Source organism: Oncorhynchus tshawytscha, linkage group LG16, assembly GCF_018296145.1.
Source record: "Oncorhynchus tshawytscha isolate Ot180627B linkage group LG16, Otsh_v2.0, whole genome shotgun sequence".
In the NCBI taxonomy this organism is placed as follows: domain Eukaryota; kingdom Metazoa; phylum Chordata; class Actinopteri; order Salmoniformes; family Salmonidae; genus Oncorhynchus; species Oncorhynchus tshawytscha.
In genome coordinates, this window is record NC_056444.1 from 16,374,771 (window position 1) to 16,394,516 (window position 19,746).

The following is a 19,746-nucleotide window of genomic DNA, read 5'->3' on the forward strand; positions in this document are numbered from 1 at the left end:
GGAGAGAGAGAGAGAGAGAGAGAGAGATCAGGTTGGGATAGGGTGAGGAAGGAGAGAGAGAGAGATCAGGTTGGGACAGGGTGAGGAGAGAGAGAGAGAGAGAGAGAGAGATCAGGTTGGGATAGGGTGAGGAAGGAGAGAGAGAGAGATCAGGTTGGGACAGGGTGAGGAAGGAGAGAGAGAGATCAGTTTGGGATAGGGTGAGGAGAGAGAGATCAGGTTGGGATAGGGTGAGGAAGGAGAGAGAGAGAGATCAGGTTGGGATAGGGTGAGGAGAAAGAGATCAGGTTGGGATGGGTGAGGAGAGAGAGAGAGAGATCAGGTTGGGATAGGGTGAGGAAGGAGAGAGAGAGATCAGGTTGGGACAGGGTGAGGAGATAGAGAGAGAGAGATCAGGTTGGGACAGGGTGAGGAGATAGAGAGAGAGAGATCAGGTTGGGACAGGGTGAGGAAGGAGATGGATTTAGGTGCAGCGGTGGAGACAAAGAGAGAGGGAAACTGCGGAGACTGATTGAAAGGAAGGATCAGGACTCACAGAGATAGTGTAAGGAGAGAGTGAAAAGCATTGAAAGACAAGAGAAGAGATGGATACACTCTTTAGACAGAGAAAGGTTAATATACATGGTAGAGTTAATTGATAGGGTTGAAAGTCCTAATAGGTCTGCAGTAATTGCTGTAATTTGGCTATACTGGTCTCTGTTACCATATTAGGTCTCTGTTGATTAAACCCGGGGCCACAGACCCATACCACCAAGGATATACATTACCTCTACATGGCTGACTGGGATGTATGGAGACAATGGAGCTCTGTGCTGCACAAAACCAGTCACACACACAGATGGGCACAGACAGACACACACAGACACACATGCACACATCCACATGCACACAGACATCCACATGCCCCCCCCCCACACACACACACACACACACACACACACACACACAAAAAAGAGAAGGGCTTTTGTTCTCAGGTTGCAGGTTCCGCCAGGTGCGCTGGTGTCACATATACACAGACATACTCAAAAACACTCACATATGCACACACACACAGTTGTGACCTCAGTCTTGGTGCTGTGATGTCACTCTGTGTGATGTCACTCTGTGACATCACATTCAGTGGAACATTTCCTCAGTTAAAAGTTTATCCCATTGTATGTTTTCCAATGTGTGTTTTTTTCTCAACGTTGGGATGGAATTATAACAATGTTGTGATCAGTTCTCAGAGCTGTATGAGTCCTCTCCCTGGAGCGCCTACTACCTACGCTCAGGAATTACTGCCTTCAGGTGAGCCCTGGATGTGAGCCTACACCAGGAAACCAGATAATCACTGTTAGTAATGTAGTCCCTTTTTAACGGTGTTTGCTTCCGTGTGTGTGTGTGTGTGTGTGTGTGTGTGTGTGTGTGTGTGTGTGTGTGTTGACAGTGAAGGAGCAGATGGACTGAACGTGTTCTACTGGAGTAAGTTCTCGGGCCCTGGGGGCGTTGCCATGGAGATCCAGCGGTGGAGTACAAAGCGTGTACAGCGCCGTCTCCCTGGCACCAATAAGCTGCTGTACAGCCAGAACGAGGAGCGCTATTACATGGAGAGAGACGACGAATCACTCAACCTGCTGGGTACTGTAACTTCTCTCGCTCGCTCTCTCTCTCTCTCTCTCTCTCTATCTCTCTTTCTGTATCCCTCTCTCTCTCTTTCTGTATCCTTCTCTCTCTCCCTCTCTCACCCTCACCCTCACCCTCTCCCGCTCTCTCTCTCTCTCTCTCTCTCTCTCTCTCTCTCTCTCTCTCTTTCTCTCTCTCTCTTTCTCTGTCTCTCTCTTTATCTCTTTATCTCTCTCTCTCTCTCTCCCTCTCTGCCTCTCTCTCTCTCTCTCTCTCTCTCTCTCTCTCTCTCTCTCTCTCTCTCTCTCTCTCCCTCTCTGCCTCTCTCTCTCTCTCTCTTTCTCTCTCTCTCTTTCTCTGTCTCTCTCTTTATCTCTTTATCTCTCTCTCTCTCTCCCTCTCTGCCTCTCTCTCTCTCTCTCACTCACGCTCTGTCTTCTCTCTGTGACTACAGCTCCCAGAATCCTTTCTTTAGTGTGTATTCTTGCTTCTCATGCCATTTAAAACTCAATTTTGTACCTACCATATTGTATGGATTTGTGTACAGGTTTAGACTATGACTATGATTCAGATGACAAGGCAGATAAAATCAAGAACCCCAACTCCCTGCAGAACTCTCTACAGAGCGGCAAGTGGCAGCTGGGATTCCAAGGTGAGGAATCATTGTCTTTCTTAGAACATAAACATACAGATATGATCACTCCAAAGACTCTTCACCCAAAGACACTTCCTGGTATGACCTATAAAGTATGAACCCACAACCTTGGTGACAGCAACCCCACACTTCCACCAATCTTTCCCTCTCCCTAGCAATGTCCTTTGACCTCTATGCGAAGTACGGTAACAACCGTACCCTGAGCTTGGTGAGTCCCAAGAAGCCATACTACCAGTGGCGCCTTCGTGTCCCGTCAGGTCATGTGGTGCGTCTGGTCGTCCTCACCCTGCACGGAGCCACACCCGGAAGCTGCTCCTCCCACAAACTGTCTGCCTATGACTTCCTGTTGCCACTACAGAACAAGATCATCGCCAGGTAGGACATATAACAATACATGAACTATAACAGCCTCCATTCCTCTGGGATGCCTTTCCATTAGATGTTGGAACATTGCTGCTTGGACTTGCTTCCATTCAGTCACAAAAGCATTAGTGAGGTCGGGCACTGATGTTGGATGATTAGGCCTGGCTCGCAGTCAGTGTTCCAATTCATCCCGAATGTGTTCGATGGGATTGAGGTCAGGGCTCTGTGCAGGCCAGTCAAGAAATTAAAAACAGAACAGAACAGAACATTATTCCTTCTCCACCAAATTTGTCAGTTGGCACGATGCATTGGGGCAGGTAGCGTTCTCCTGGCATCCGCCAAACCCAGATTCGTTGGTCAGACTGCCAGATGGTGAAGCATGATTCAACACTACAGAGAACACAATTACCCTGCTCCAGAGTAAAATGGCGGCAAGCTTTACACAACTCCAGCCGACGCTTGGCATTGCGCATGGTGATCTTAGGCTTGTGTGCGGCAGCTCTGCCACGGAAACCCATTTCATGAAGCTCCCGACGAACAGTTATTGTGCTGACGTTGCCTCCAGAGGCAGTTTGGAATTTGTTAGTGACAGTTGCAATGAGGACAGACAGTTTTTACGCACTTAAGTACTCGGCGGTCCTGTTCTGTGAGCTGGTGTGGCCTACCACTTTGGGGCTGAGCCATTGTTGCTCTTAGACGTTTCCACTTCACAATAACAGCACTTACAGTTGCCTGGGGCAGCTCTAGCAGTGCAGAAATTTGATGAACTGACTGCCACGTTGAAAGTCTGCGAGCTCTTCAGTAAGGCCATTCTACTGCCAATGCTTGTCTATCGATATTGCATGGCTGTGTGCTCGATTTTACAAACCTATCAGCAACAGGTGTGGCTGAAATAGCCACTTCCACTAAATTGAAGGGGTGTCCTTCACACTCTTGTGTATTTAGCGTGCATGCGTGGGTGCGTGGGTGGGTGCGTGGGTGGGCGGGTGCGTGGATGGGTGTGTGCGTGGGTGGGTACGTGCGTGCGTGGGTGCGTGCGTGGGTGGGTGGGTGCGTGCGTGGGTGGGTGCGTGCGTGGGTGTGTGCGTGGGTGGGTGCGTGGGTGCGTGCGTGCGTGGGTGCGTGCGTGCGTGCATGGGTGCATGCGCGGGTGACTGCGTGGGTGGGTGCTTGCGTGCGTGGGTGAGTGAGTGCGTGGGTGCATGCTTGCGTGCGTGGATGGGTGGGTGGGTGTGTGGGTGGGTGCGTGGATGGGTGCGTGGGTGGGTGCGTGGGTGAGTGCGTGGGTGAGTGTGTGGGTGGGTGGGTGCGTGGGTGGGTGCGTGCGTGGGTGGGTGCGTGCGTGGATGCGTGGGTGGGTGGGTGGGTGCGTGCGTGGGTGTGTGCGTGGGTGCATGCGTGGGTGCATGCGTGGGTGCATGCGTGGGTGCGTGGGTGGGTGCGTGCGTGCGTGGGTGGGTGCGTGGGTGGGTGCGTCCGTGGGTGGGTGGGTGCGTGCGTGCGTGCGTGGGTGCGTGGGTGGGTGGGTGCGTGGGTGTGTGCGTGGGTGCGTGGGTGGGTGCGTGCGTGGGTGGGTGCGTGCGTGGGTGGGTGCGTGGGTGTGTGGGTGCGTGCGTGCGTGGGTGTGTGCGTGGGTGTGTGGGTGGGTGCGTGCGTGGGTGGGTGCGTGCGTGGGTGCGTGGGTGTGTGGGTGGGTGGGTGCGTGCGTGGGTGGGTCCGTGCGTGGGTGGGTGCGTGGGTGGGTGGGTGCGTGCGTGCGTGGGTGGGTCCGTGCGTGGGTGGGTGCGTGGGTGGGTGCGTGCGTGCGTGCGTGGGTGGGTGGGTCCGTGCGTGGGTGCGTGCGTGGGATGCGTGGGTGGGTGCGTGCGTGCGTGCGTGGGTGGGTGGGTCCGTGCGTGGGTGCGTGCGTGGGTGCGTGGGTGGGTGCGTGCGTGCGTGGGTGGGTGAGTCCGTGCGTGGGTGGGTGGGTCCGTGCGTGGGTGGGTGGGTCCGTGCGTGGGTGCGTGCGTGGGTGCGTGGGTGGGTGTGTGCGTGCGTGGGTGGGTGGGTCCGTGCGTGGGTGCGTGCGCGCCTGTATGTATTGTGACATTTCAATCTGTCTATTTCAGGTGGTGTGGTCTCCCAGTGTCTGGCTCATCTCCTGTAATGAAGCTGACGTCGTCTGGTAACGTGATGCTGGTCACCTTCTCCTTCAGCAGACAGAGAGATGGAGCCATCTTCAAGGCCTACTTCCAGGCCATTCCCAAAGCAGGAAAGACACACTATTACCACAGACAGATATTTCACCAGATGTATAAATATGAAGCATCCGCTTGGCATTTCCTCTAGTGAGAGGAAGCCAAGTGCCGGCCGGCAGTGGGAGAAGATGGAACGAGATGGATTTTAACCGTCATTCTGCAAATTTTGATATCGATGAAACATCTCAATACAGTTTTCTGTTCCCAAAACTAGAATCTGCTATGAACAGAGTGGACTAAGTTTCGCAGAAAAAGTTTTCTAAAAATGTAGTTCTTTAGACAGAAGCAAAGGAGAATTCAGTTATTGCACACGTGCACTTCACAGACTAGACGTTACCTAACGGAAATGTGCAAATATATGCTAGAACGCGCCAATAGCATCTCGCTAGCTCCTGCTTGGCTCTGCCCACTATGACTCATTTGTTCCCGTTTGACATGACAGGCTGTGGTCCATCTTGGTTTAGTTATAAAAAATATTTTCTATTACCACACACTACAACCCTGGGGATGGCACTGCTTGCCGAAACGCTGGTTGTAAATTCAATTATTGGGTGCATATTTAGTGTGTTCAACTTTCTTTTGTTCTTTATTACACCTCTGTAACAGACATTCTAGAATAAAGACCATGTCAGTCCAATGCCTTGGCTCTGGGAGCTAACACAAGTCACCAAGATACCGTCTGTATTTTACAATAGGTCTTATGTCTTATGTAATAACTTGTCTATTACAGCTGTCCTATAGACTCCTGTTGATGTGTGGTCTGTGTCACCGTCGCCCCCTGTAGGTTGTGGAGGCTCTCTGTCCTCCTGGAATGGCTCTCTGTCCTCTCCGTACTACCCTGCCCACTATCCTCCAAACATCGACTGCAGCTGGACCATACGGGTGAGCTCACACCCCAGGAGACCCACAGTGTGTGTGTGTGTGTGTGTGTGTGTGTGTGTGTGTGTGTGTGTGTGTGTGTGTGTGTGTGTGTGTGTGTGTGTGTGTGTGTGTGTGTGTGTGTGTGTTGACAGTAGGTCTCTCCACATTCCTGCATCTGAACCACTAGTTCTCTCCGTTGTGTCTCTTTCAGGCGCCGTTGCCTGGATACCTGATCTCCATGACAATTGTGACGTTGAATATCCAGGACTCTTCGTCTTCGGACGGCTGTGAGAAAGACTGGCTGGACATTGGAGGGGTCAAGTAAGTGTTGCCATGGTAGCAGTACTGGTGACTGACCGGTGCCCTCGCACATTGACTCTGTACTGGTACCCCCTGTATATAGCCTCGCTATTGTTATTTTACTGCTGCTCTTTAATAATTTGTTACTTTTATTTCTTATTTTTGTAGGTATTTTTCTTAAAACTGCATTGTTGGTTTTAAGGGCTTGTAAGTAAGCGTTTCACTGTAAGGTGAAACAATTTGGTGTGTGTGTGTGTGTGTGTGTGTGTGTGTGTGTGTGTGTGTGTGTGTGTGTGTGTGTGTGTGTGTGTGTGTGTGTGTGTGCGTGTGTGTGTGTGTGTGTGCGTGTGTGTGTCATATTAACTGTGGTGTGTGTTGTCTCAGGCTGTGTAACCCCATGACTGACAGCAGCAGAAAGAAAACCTACTCCTCTCCCGTCTCTCTACACTTCCACTCTGATGAGTCTGTCACTCACAAGGGCTTCTACCTTCTCTACAGAGCATTCTCCCCTGAGAGCAGTATGTCTCACACACCTCTACCTCACACCTGTCTCACACACCTCTACCTCACACCTCTACCTCACACCTGTCTCACACACCTCAACCTCACACCTCTACCTCACACCAGTATCACTCATCTCTACCACACACCAGTATCACACACACTTGTCTCACACACCTCCACTACACATCTCTACCTCACACCTGTCTCACACACCTCTACCTCACACCTCAACCTCACACCTCTACCTCACACCTCTACCTCACACCAGTATCACTCATCTCTACCACACACCAGTATCACACACACTTGTCTCACACACCTCCACTACACACCTCTACCTCACATCTTTAACACCTCTATGTCACACCTGTGTCACACATCTCTACCTCACACCTGTATCACACACACCTGTATCACACATGTCTACCTCACACCTCTATCACACACACCTCTACCACACACCTCTACCTCACACCTGTATCAAACACCTCTACCACACACCTATACCACACACCTGTATCACACATCTCTACCACACACCTGTACCTCACACCTGTATCACATTTCTCTACCACACATCTCTACCACACACCTGTATCACACACCTCTATCACACATCTCTACCTCACACTTCTATCACACACACCTGTATCAATCACATCTACCACACCCCTCTACCTCACACCTGTATCATACTCCTCTACCACACACCTCTACCTGACACCTGTATCAAACACCTCTACCACACACCTATACCACACACCTGTATCACACATCTCTACCACACACCTGTACCTCACACCTGTATCACATTTCTCTACCACACATCTCTACCACACACCTGTATCACACACATCTATTACACATCTCTACCTCACACTTCTATCACACACACCTGTATCAATCACACCTACCACACACCTCTACCTCACAACTGTATCATACTCCTCTACCACACACCTCTACCTCACACCTGTATCGCACACACCTGTATCTATCACATCTACCACACACCTCTACCTCACACCTGTATCAAACACCTCTACCACACACCTCTACCAAACACCTCTACCACACACCTGTATCACACACCTCTATCACACACCTGTACCACGCTCCTGTATCACACACACACACCTGTATCACACACCTGTATCACACAACTCTACCACACACCTGTATCAAACACCTCTATCACACACCTGTACCACACACCTGTATCACACACCTCTATCACACACACCTGTATCAACCACCTCTACCACACACCTGTATCACACTCCTCTATCACACACCTCTACCACACACCTGTATCACACACCCCTACCACACACCTGTATCACACACCTCTATCACACACACCTGTATCACACACCTCTACCACACACCTGTATCACACATCTCTACCACACACACACCTGTATCACACACCTCTACCACACATCTGTATCACACATCTCTACCACACACACACCTGTATCACACACCTCTACCACACACCTGTATCACACACTTCTCTACCACACACACACACCTGTATCAAACAACTCTACCACACACCTGTATCACACTCTATCACACACTTGTACCACACACCTGTATTACACACACCTGTATCACACACCTGTATCACACACACCTGTATCACACACCTCTACCACACACCTGTATCATACACCTCTATCACAGACCTGTACCAAACAACTCTACCACACACACCTGTATCACACACATGTATCACACACCTCTACCACACACCTGTATCAAACACCTCTATCACACACCTGTACCGCACACCTGTATCACACACCTCTATCACACACCTGTATCACACACACCTCTATCACACACACCTGTATCAACCACCTCTACCACACACCTGTATCACACTCCTCTATCACACACCTCTACCACACACCTGTATCACACACCTCTACCACACTCCTGTATCACACACCTCTACCACACACGCACCTGTATCACACACCTCTACCACACACCTGTATCACACACCTGTACCACACACCTGTATCACACACCCCTACCACACACCTGTATCACACTTCTCTACCACACACCTGTATCACACAACTCTATCACACACCTGTATCACACATCTCTACCTCACACCTGTATCACACTCCTCTACCACACACCTGTATCACACAACTCTACCTGACACACCTGTTTCACACACCTTTACCAAACAACTCTACCACACACACCTGTATCACACTTCTCTACCACACACCTGTATCACACTTCTCTACCACACACACCTGTATCACACATCTCTACCACACACCTGTATCACACACCTTTATCACACACCTGTATCACACACCTGTATCACACACCACTATCACACACACCTGTATCACACACCTCTACCACACACACCTGTATCACACACCACTATCACACACACCTGTATCAAACACCTCTACCACACACCTGTATCACACACCTGTATCAAACACCTCTAACACACACCTCTATCACACACCTGTATCACACACCTGTATCACACACCTGTATCACACACCTGTATCACACACCTCTACCACAGACACCTGTATCACACACCTCTACCACACACCTGTATCAAACACCTCTACCACACACCTGTATCAAACACATCTACCACAGACACCTGTACCACACAACTCTACCACAGACACCTGTATCAAACACCTCTACCACAGACACCTGTATCACACATCTCTACCCCACACCTGTATCACACAACTCTACCTGACACACCTGTTTCACACACCTTTACCAAACAACTCTACCACACACCTCTACCTCACACTTCTACCACAAACTAGTAAGACAGCAAGTGTAGTTCATTTGGATGTGAAACTTACTCCTCAGACTGAAGTGTCGCCACCTGCGCCGCCAAATTGTTAACTTTCACTGGCGCCGACTGGTAAGAGGCTTCAAGAGGACTGTTAAATGTGCTAGCAAGGCAGAGGTGCTAGGTTCAAGACTAGGTGGAATCAGGAGGACGTGGTACTGGCTGAGCAAGCAGTGTGACGTCCTTTACACTAGCCTATACAGAGCTATACAACCGAAATACTCAACTCTACCATACAAACTGAGACAGACCTGTAGATTCCAGGTTCTCACCCATACAGAGATACTGTAGTCAGTCTCTCTTTCTCTCATCTCTCCCTTTCTCAACCCCCGCTCTCTCTCTCTCCAGCGTGTCCTCGCCAGTTCCACTGTGGGGATGGGAGGTGTGTTCCTCTCAGGAAGGTGTGTGACGGAGTCAGAGACTGTTCAGACGGACGGGACGAGGCTAAATGCTGTATGTTATCCTCAACACTCTAACTCCTCACATACTGTACATGTATTCAGTAAGGATGACGAAGATCACCATAAGTGATCTGCCTGTGCAATAAGTACTGTATTTCTTCAAAACAAGACCAGTATATTGTGTTGTGTGTAGCGACCTGTCGTCCAGGTGAGGTGTATTGTGGGAACGGTCAGTGCCGGCCTCACAGCAGCCAATGTAACAGCCAGAGTAAATGTGGAGATAGCAGCGAGGAGGCCGACTGTGGTGAGTACCATACACATGCCTGGACCACACACTTTATCTTAATTATAAACTACTTATAATCATTGCATTGTTTGTTCATCATAAGGTTGTGTGAGACCATTTGTTACTTGTCTTCATTATGCCAGCTGCATGGAGGACTGGTCTGTGGTAAGGATGGCCCCTCTCCCCATTTCTGGGTCTTGGTGCGTTTCTGTGGTGTGTGTGCGTGCGTGCGTGCGTGCCCTAGGTCAGGTGTTTACTCTGTAATAATAATGCCCCCGGGGGATGGCTGCCGTTTTATGTGCTCCTAACCAACTGTGCCGTTTTGTTTGTTTTTTTGCATTGTTTACAACTTATTTTGTACATAATGTTGCTGCTACCGTATCATATGACCAAACATAGCTTCTGGATATCAGAACAGCGATTACTCACCTGGAACTAACTTAATTTGCGTGAAGAAAAGACGGAAATACAGGGGGTAGAGATCGGGGTGCCTTGTGAGAATTCGTTGGCGAGTGGGTAACCCGCCTCTACCATCTGTTCTATTGGCCAACGTGCAATCACTGGAAAATAAACTGGATGATCTCCATTCGTGATGGTCCTAACAACGGGACATTAAAAACTGGAATATCTTATGTTTCACTGCGTCGTGGCTGAACGACGACACAGATAATATAGAGCTGGCTGCGTTTTCCGTGCATCGGCAGGACAGAACAGCTACGTCTGGTAAGACAAGGGGTGAGGGTGTGTGTCTATTTGTCAAGAACAGCTGGTGCATGATGTCTAACATTAAAGAAGTCTCGAGGTATTGCTCGCCTGAGGTAGAGTACCTCATGATAAGCTGGAGACTACATTATCTACCAAGAGAGTTTTCATCTATATTATTCATAGCCATCTGTTTACCACCACAAACCGATGCTGGCACTAAGTGTAACGGTTGTCGTCTGGAGATAGAGAGGACCAAAGCGCAGCGTGGTTAGTGTTCATCATTTTAATGGAAAACTGAACACTTCAAAAACACAAAACAACAAAGTGACAACCGAAACAGTTCTATCTGGTGCAGACACACAAAGACTGAAAATAACCACCCAGAAACCCCAACAGAAAACAGGCTACCTAAATATGGTTCCCAATCAGAGACAATGACTAACACCTGCCTCTGATTGAGAACCATATCAGGCCAAACAAGAAACCCAATCCCAGAAACACAAAACATAGAATACCCACCCAACTCACGTCCTGACCAACTAAAACAAAGAAATAACACAAGAACTAGGGTCAGAATGTGACACTAAGACTGAACTGAATGAGCTGTATAAGGTCATAAGCACAACAAGAAAATTCTCATCCAGAAGCGGCACTCCTAGTGGCCGGGGACTTTAATGCAGGCAAACTTAAATCCGTTTTACCTCATTTCTACCAGCATGTCACATGTGCAACCAATGGAAAAAGCTCTAGACCACCTTTACTCCACACAAGAGAGATGCATACAAAGCTCTCCCTCACCCTCCATTTGGCAAATCTGTCCATAATTATATCCTCCTGATTCCTGCTAACAAGCAAAAACTAAAGCAGGATGTACCAGGGACTCGCTCAATATGGAAGAGGTCAGATAATAAGGATGCTATGCTACAGGACTGTTTTGCTAGCACAGACTGGAATATGTTCCGGGATTCATCCAATTGCATTGAGGAGTATATCACCTCAGTCACCGACGTCATCAATAAGTGCATTGACGACGTCCCCCCACAGTGACCATGTGTACATATTTGAACCAGAAGCCATAGATTACAGGCAACATCATCACCAAGCTAAAGGCTAGAGCTGCTGCGTTCAAGGAGTGGGACTCTAATCCGGACGCTTATAAGAAATTCCATTACGCCCTCAAGACAAACAATCAAACAGAAAAACCGTCAATACAAGTCTAATATTGAATCCTACTACACCGGCGATGGCGCTCGTCGGATGTGGCACGGCTTGCAAACTATTACGGAAACCCAGCTGGCGGCTGCCCAGGGAATCAAGCATACCAGACAAGCTAAATGCCTTTTATGTGTGCTTTGAGTCAAGCAACACTGAAGCATGCATGAGAGCACCAGCTGTTCTGGACGACTGTGTGATCACGCTCTCCTAGGGCCGATGTGAGACCTTTAACCAGGTCAACATTCACAAGGCCGCAGGGCCAGACGGATTACCAGGATGTGTACTCAGAGCATGCATGAACCAACTGTAATGTGTCTTCACTGACATTTTCAACCTTTCCCTGGACGAATCTGTAATACCTACATGTTTCAAGCAGATCACCATAGTCCCTGTGCCCAAGAAAGCGAAGGTAACCTGAATAAATGACTACCGCCCTGTAGCACTCACATCGGTAGCCATGAAGTGCTTTGAAAGGCTGGTCATGATTCACATCAACACCATCATCCTGGACACCCTAGACACACTCAAATTCGCACACCGCCCGTACAGATCTACAGATGACACAATCTCAATCGCACTCCACACTTCCCTTTCCCACCTGGACAAAAGGAACACCTATGTGAGAATGCTGTTCATTGACGACAGCTCAGCGTTCAACTCCATAGTGCCCACAATGCTCATCAGTAAGCTAAGGACACTGGGACTAAACACCTCCCTCTGCAACTTGATCCTGGAATTCCTGACGTGCCGCCCCCAGGTGGTAAGAGTAGTCAACAACACATCTGCCAGGCTGATCCTCAACACGGGGCCCCTCAGGGGTGTGTGCTTATTCCTCTGCTGTACTCCCTGTTCACCCACGCCTACGTGGCCAAGCACAACTCCAACACCATCATTAAGATTGCTGACTACACAACAGTGTTGTTCTCTCTTTCTCTCTCTCGTGGACCTGAGCCCTAGGACCATGCCCCAGACTACCTGATGAATCCTTGCTGCCTCCAGTCCACCTGATCGTGCCGCTGCTCCAGTTTAAACTGTTCTGCCTGCGGCTATGGAATCCTGACCTGTTCACCGGACGTCCTACCTGTCCCAGACCTGCTGTTTTCAACTCTCTAGAGACAGCAGGAGCGGTAGAGATACTCTGAATGATGAACATTTGAACATCTTGGCCATGTTCTGTTATAATCTCAACCTCGCACAGCCAGAACAGGACTGGCCACACCTCATAGCCTGGTTCCTCTCTAGGTTTCTTCCTAGGTTCTGGCCTTTCTAGGGAGTTTTTCCTAGCCACCGTGCTTCTACACCTGCATTGCTTGTTGTTTGATGCTTTAGACTGGGTTTCGGTACAGCACTTTGTAACATCGGCTGATGTGAGGGCTTTATAAATACATTTGATTTGATTTGATTTGGTAGATCTGATCACCGACAATGATGAGACAGCCTATAAGGAGGAGGTCAGAGACCTCTCCCTCAACGTGAGCAGGACAAAGGAGCTGATCGTGGACTACAGGAAAAGGAGGGCTAAACACTCCCCCATTCACACCAACAGGGCTGTAGTAGAGCAGTTCCTTGGTGTCCACATCATCAACAAACTGTCATGGTACAAACACACCAAGACAGTCGTGAATAGGGCACGACAACACCTTCTTCCCCTCAGGAGACTGAAAAGATTTGGCATGGGTACCCTGATCCTCAAAAAGTTCTACAGCTGCACCATCAAGAGCATCCTGACAGGTTGCATCACCACCTGGTATGGCAACTGCTCGGCATCTGACCGTAAGGCGCTACAGAGGGTCCTGTGTACGGCCCAGTACATCACTGGGGCCAAGCTTCCTGCCATCCAGGACCTCTATACCAGGCGGTGTCAGAGGAAGGCCCAAATAATTGTCAGAGACTCCAGTCACCCAAGTCATAGACTGTTCTCTCTACTACCGCATGGCAAGTGGTACTGGAGCACCAACTCTAGGTCCAAAAGTTTCCATAACAGCTTCTACCCACAATCCATAAGACTGCTGAACAATTAATCAACTGGCCACTCGGACTATTTACATTGACCCCCCCTCACCTTTTGTTTTACACTGCTGCTACTCGCTGTTTGTTATCTATGCATAGTCACTTTACCCCTACCTACATGTACAAAATACCTCGACTAACCTGTACCCCTGCACATTGACTAACCGGTACCCCCTGTTTATAGCCTCGTTATTGTTATTTTATTGTGTTACTTTTTAGTTATTTTTTTACTTTCGTTTATTTAGCAAATATTTAGCAAATATTTTAATATCTCTATTTCTTGAACTGCCTTGTTGGTTGAGGGCTTATAAGTAAGCATTTAACGGTAAGGTTCGGGGCATGTGACAAATACATTTGATTTGATTTGTTGTCCCCCCCAGCAGGTCAATGCTACCACATGTGCCACAACAAGGTGTGTGTCTCCAAGTCCTCCGTTTGTGATGGTGTCATAGACTGCAAGGACCGCAGTGATGAGATCAACTGCACTAAAGCATGTGAGTCCGTCTGTCAATTGGTCCATCCGTCCTTCTATCAGTCTGCATCTTTCTTTGTTTATATTCATCCAATCCTCAATCCCTCTTTCTTTCTCTGTTTTTCCCTCCCTCCCTCTCTTTCTGTGTGTCCAGTCCATAAGGGCTGCTCTCCATCCTCCTATAAGTGTGCCAATGGGAAGTGTGTGAATAAGATCAACCCAGAGTGTGACGGCGTCAAAGACTGTTCTGATGGATCAGACGAGACGCGCTGCGGTGAGACTCATTACCACTTATAAAACACGTATGAACCTACACATAGCAGTTATAACACAAGCATGAACCTACATATACCAGTTATAATACATGTATGAACCTACATATACCAGTTATAACACATGTATGAACCTACATATACCAGTTATAACACATGTATGAACCTACATATACCAGTTATAACACATGTATGAACCTACATATACCAGTTATAATACATGTATGAACCTACATATACCAGTTATAACACATGTATGAACCTACATATACCAGTTATAATACATGTATGAACCTCCATATACTAGTTATAACATACGTATGAACCTACATACACCAGTTATAACACATTTTTACACCAGTTACTTTCCCCCCAGGTTGTGGCACCCGGCCCAGGAAGCGTGCTAAGATAGTGGGCGGGTCTGATGCGGGGACGGGGGCGTGGCCGTGGCAGGTCAGTCTACAGATGGAGCGCTATGGGCATGTGTGTGGAGCGACCCTGGTCACCAGCCGCTGGCTCATCTCTGCTGCACACTGCTTCCAGGACTCTGACACCATCAAGTGAGATGCTTAGTTATTGTAGTCAGCATTGCTGTGTTCATTCGTTTCTTCGTGATGATGATCATCGTCAACATCATCATAGTCCTCCTCATCATCATCATCATTATTGTCCTTATCATTATCATCATCATAATAGTCCTCATCCTAGTCCTTATCATCATCATCATCATCATCATCATAGTCCTTGTCATCATCATCATAGTCCTTATCATCATCATCATCATCATCATAGTCCTTATCATTATCATCATGGTCCTTATCATCATCATCATCATCATCATCATAATAGTCATCATCATGGTCCTTATCATCATCCTCACAGTCCTTATCATCATCATCATAGTCCTCTTCATTATCATCATCGTCATCATAGTCCTTATCATCATCATCATCATCATCATCATCATCATCATCATCATCATCATCATCATTATAGTCCTTATCATCATCATCATAGTCCTTATCATCATCATAATAGTCCTTCTCGTTATCGCCATCATCATCATAGTCCTTATCATCATCGTCATCATCATAGTCCTTATCATCATCATCATAGTCCTTATCATCATCATCATAGTCCTTATCGCCATCGCCATGGTCCCTATCATCACCATCATAGTCCTTTTCATTATCATCATCGTCATCATAGTCCTTATCATCATCGTCATAGTCCTTATCATCATCATCATAGTCCTTTTCATTATCATCATCGTCATCATAGTCCTTATCATCATCATAGCCCTTATCATTATCATCATCATCATAGTCCTTATCATCATCATCATAGTCCTTATCATCATCATCATCATCATCATTGTCCTTTTCATCATCATCATCATCATCACCATTGTCCTCCTCCTCATCATCATCATCATAGTCCTCCTCTTCCTTCTCATCATAGTCCTTATCATCATCATAGTCCGTATCATCATTATCATCATCATCATCATAATAATCCTCATCATCATATTCATTTTCATTATCATCATCATCATAGTCCTCATCATCATCATCATCATCGTCATTGTATTCATCATCATCATAGTCTGTATCATCATTATCATCATCATCATCATAATAATCCTCATCATCATATTCATTTTCATTATCATCATCATCATCATAGTCCTCATCATCGTCATTGTCCTCATCATCATCATCATAGTCCTTATCATCATCATCATAGTCCTTATAATCATCATCATAGTCCTTTTCATTATCGTCATCATCATCATAGTCTTTTTCGTTATCATCATCATCATCATCATAGTCCTCATCATCATCATCATCATCATCATTTTCTCCTCCCCATCATCACAGTCCTTATCATCATCATCATAGTTCTTATAATCATTATCGTAGTCCTTTTCATTATCATCAACGTCATCATAGTCCTTTTCATCATCATCATCATCATCATCATAGTCCTCATCATCATCATCATCATCATAGTAATCCTCCTCCTCCTCATCATAGTCCTTATCATCATCATCATCATCATTATAAATTGTATTTCAATGTTTAAGGACTCTTGGAAGATTAGTTCAAATGGGGACTAAAAGAGATCCAAATCATATCAAATCAAAAACATCATAGTCCTTATCATCGTTATCATCATCATCATCATCATAATAATAATCCTCATCATCATCATCATTACTGTAATAATGATTAGTGTGCCTGTGTACTTCAATATGTGTCCCTGCATGGCTGTGTGTGTAGGTACTCTGATGCGCGGTCTTGGCGTGCCTACATGGGCGTCATAGTCCTTTTCATTATCATCATCGTCATCATAGTCCTTATCATCATCGTCATAGTCCTTATCATCATCATCATAGTCCTTTTCATTATCATCATCGTCATCATAGTCCTTATCATCATCATCATAGTCCTTATCATCATCATCATAGTCCTTATCATCATCATCATCATCATCATTGTCCTTTTCATCATCATCATCATCATCATCACCATTGTCCTCCTCCTCATCATCATCATCATAGTCCTCCTCTTCCTCCTCATCATAGTCCTTATCATCATCATAGTCCGTATCATCATTATCATCATCATAATAATCCTCATCATCATATTCATTTTCATTATCATCATCATAGTCCTCATCATCATCATCATCATCATCGTCATTGTATTCATCATCATCATAGTCCGTATCATCATTATCATCATCATCATCATCATAATAATCCTCATCATCATATTCATTTTCATTATCATCATCATCATCATAGTCCTCATCATCGTCATTGTCCTCATCATCATCATCATAGTCCTTATCATCATCATCATAGTCCTTATAATCATCATCATAGTCCTTTTCATTATCGTCATCATCATCATAGTCTTTTTCGTTATCATCATCATCATCATCATAGTCCTCATCATCATCATCATCATCATTTTCTCCTCCTCATCATCACAGTCCTTATCATCATCATCATAGTCCTTATAATCATTATCGTAGTCCTTTTCATTATCATCAACGTCATCATAGTCCTTTTCAACATCATCATCATAGTCCTTATCATCGTCATCATAGTCCTCATCATCATCATCATTGTCCTCCTCATCATCATCATCATCATAATAATAATCCTCATCATCATCATCATTACTGTAATAATGATTAGTGTGCCTGTGTACTTCAATATGTGTCCCTGCATGGCTGTGTGTGTAGGTACTCTGATGCGCGGTCTTGGCGTGCCTACATGGGCGTGCGTGTGATGAACACGGCCAGCAACGCTGCAGCCACCAGACAGATCCGTCGTATCATCCTCCACTCCCAGTACGACCAGTTTACCTCTGACTACGACATCGCCCTGCTGGAGCTCAGCACCCCTGTCTACTTCAATGACTTGGTACAGCCCGTCTGTGTCCCCGCCTCTTCCCACGCCTTCACCACCGGGACCAGCTGCCACGTCACGGGCTGGGGGGTCCTGATGGAGGATGGTAAGAGCTGCCCAGGGATAACGGCTGATGTTGGATACCTGGCAGAAAACAGACAATGTGTCCAACATGACAACTGACACACTTTGGTCTCTTTGGAATCCTTGTATGATTTGGCAGCTAGTTATCGTTCATACAACATTCTATAAAGAATGTTCTGTTGAGTTCCAGGTGCTTGCACATATTTTTGTTGTTGTAAATACCAGGTAAATACTAACTCTAACAGAACTAGCTATGTAAAACGAAGTGTTACTGACTTCCTGTGTTTGTTCCAGGTGAGCTGGCATCTCTGCTGCAGGAGGCCACAGTGAAGATCATCAACAGGAACAACTGTAACAAGCTATATGAGGACGCTGTCACTCCCAGGATGCTGTGTGCTGGCAACCTGCAGGGAGGAGTGGATGCCTGTCAGGTGTGTGGTGTGTGTTTGTTTTGTCATTGTGTGTGTTAAAGTGCCTCTACAGTGTCTTTGCTGAGTTTTATCTGTGTGTATGTTTTCCTGTGGGTTTTCCTGTTTACGTGTCTGTCTGTGTTTAAACGTGTGTGTGTGTGTGTTTAGGGTGACTCAGGGGGTCCTCTGGTGTGTCTAGAGAGGGGTCGGCGGTGGTTCCTGGCGGGGATCGTGAGCTGGGGGGAGGGGTGCGCTCGGCAGAACCGCCCTGGAGTCTACACACAGGTCACCAAGTTCACGGACTGGATCCACCTGCAGACTAAAGGACAGATCTGACGGACTGGCAGACTGACAGACAGACGTCTGGATGACATCAGCATGTGAACAGACTCAGTGGCTGGCACCATGTCACTATAACGGGGGTAAAGAGACATCACCACGCAACCCCTGCTTTATGATTTATACCAGGCCCCATGTCACTGACATCATTATCAACTGTTACCCCCCACCCCATCATACCCACCCCCTCTTCATGTATGGCCAAGCACCTCTCTTTGTCTCCTCATGGTTTCCATTGTCCTCCTGACTGTTCCTTTCTCCCCACTTGTCCCTTATCATCCCAGTGGTTTGTCTGTCCTGACTGTTCCCCTCTCTCCACTTCCCCTGTCCCGACTCCTGATCCTCCCAGTGGTGTATTTGTTCTCTGTGAAGTGACCACTTGGAGATGATGATGTGCCTGGTTTATCCCATGTCCACACTGCACACAGCAATTGAAGTGGAATGAGTTCTCTATGTCGTAGTAGAATGTGCTGTAGCGAGTGTGTTATTATGTCTATTTACATTGTGTGTGCATGACTGTATTTGTGAACATATGTACTGTATCATTGTATGAATATGTACAGTACCAGCCAAAAGTTTGGACACACCTACTCATTCAAGGGTTTTGCTTTATTTTGACTATTTTCTACATTGTAGAATAATAGTGAAGATATCAAAACTATGAAATAACACATGAAATCATGTAGTAACCAAAAAAGTGTTAAACAAATCAAAATATATTTTAGATTTTAGATTCTTTAAAGTAGCCA

At 46.9% G+C, this 19,746-nt stretch overlaps 1 protein-coding gene across 1 annotated transcript; it reads left to right on the top strand.

Annotated features, from left to right (window-relative positions):
* The first annotated feature begins 1,484 nt into the window (after positions 1-1,484).
* LOC112216487 (suppressor of tumorigenicity 14 protein) lies at positions 1,485-19,589 on the top strand. The gene is made up of 15 exons (XM_042298839.1): positions 1,485-1,617; positions 2,150-2,254; positions 2,413-2,632; positions 4,729-4,869; positions 5,640-5,739; positions 5,930-6,039; positions 6,403-6,536; positions 9,731-9,835; positions 9,977-10,087; positions 14,380-14,493; positions 14,626-14,745; positions 15,120-15,303; positions 17,999-18,270; positions 18,543-18,679; positions 18,827-19,589. Exons 1-15 carry the CDS (start codon positions 1,491-1,493, stop codon positions 18,992-18,994), a joined length of 2,148 nt encoding a protein of 715 aa, XP_042154773.1. The 5' UTR covers positions 1,485-1,490; the 3' UTR covers positions 18,995-19,589.
* Positions 19,590-19,746: the final 157 nt, after the last annotated feature.

Bases quoted from the DNA above. Each gene is read 5' to 3' on its own strand.
- LOC112216487 (XM_042298839.1), top strand. From the start codon at position 1,491: ATGGAGATCCAGCGGTGGAGTACAAAGCGTGTACAGCGCCGTCTCCCT. The intron at 2,255-2,412 runs GTGAGGAATCAT...CCCTCTCCCTAG, and splicing joins GTGGCAGCTGGGATTCCAAG to CAATGTCCTTTGACCTCTAT. The intron at 4,870-5,639 runs AGGAAAGACACA...GTCGCCCCCTGT, and splicing joins TTCCAGGCCATTCCCAAAGC to AGGTTGTGGAGGCTCTCTGT.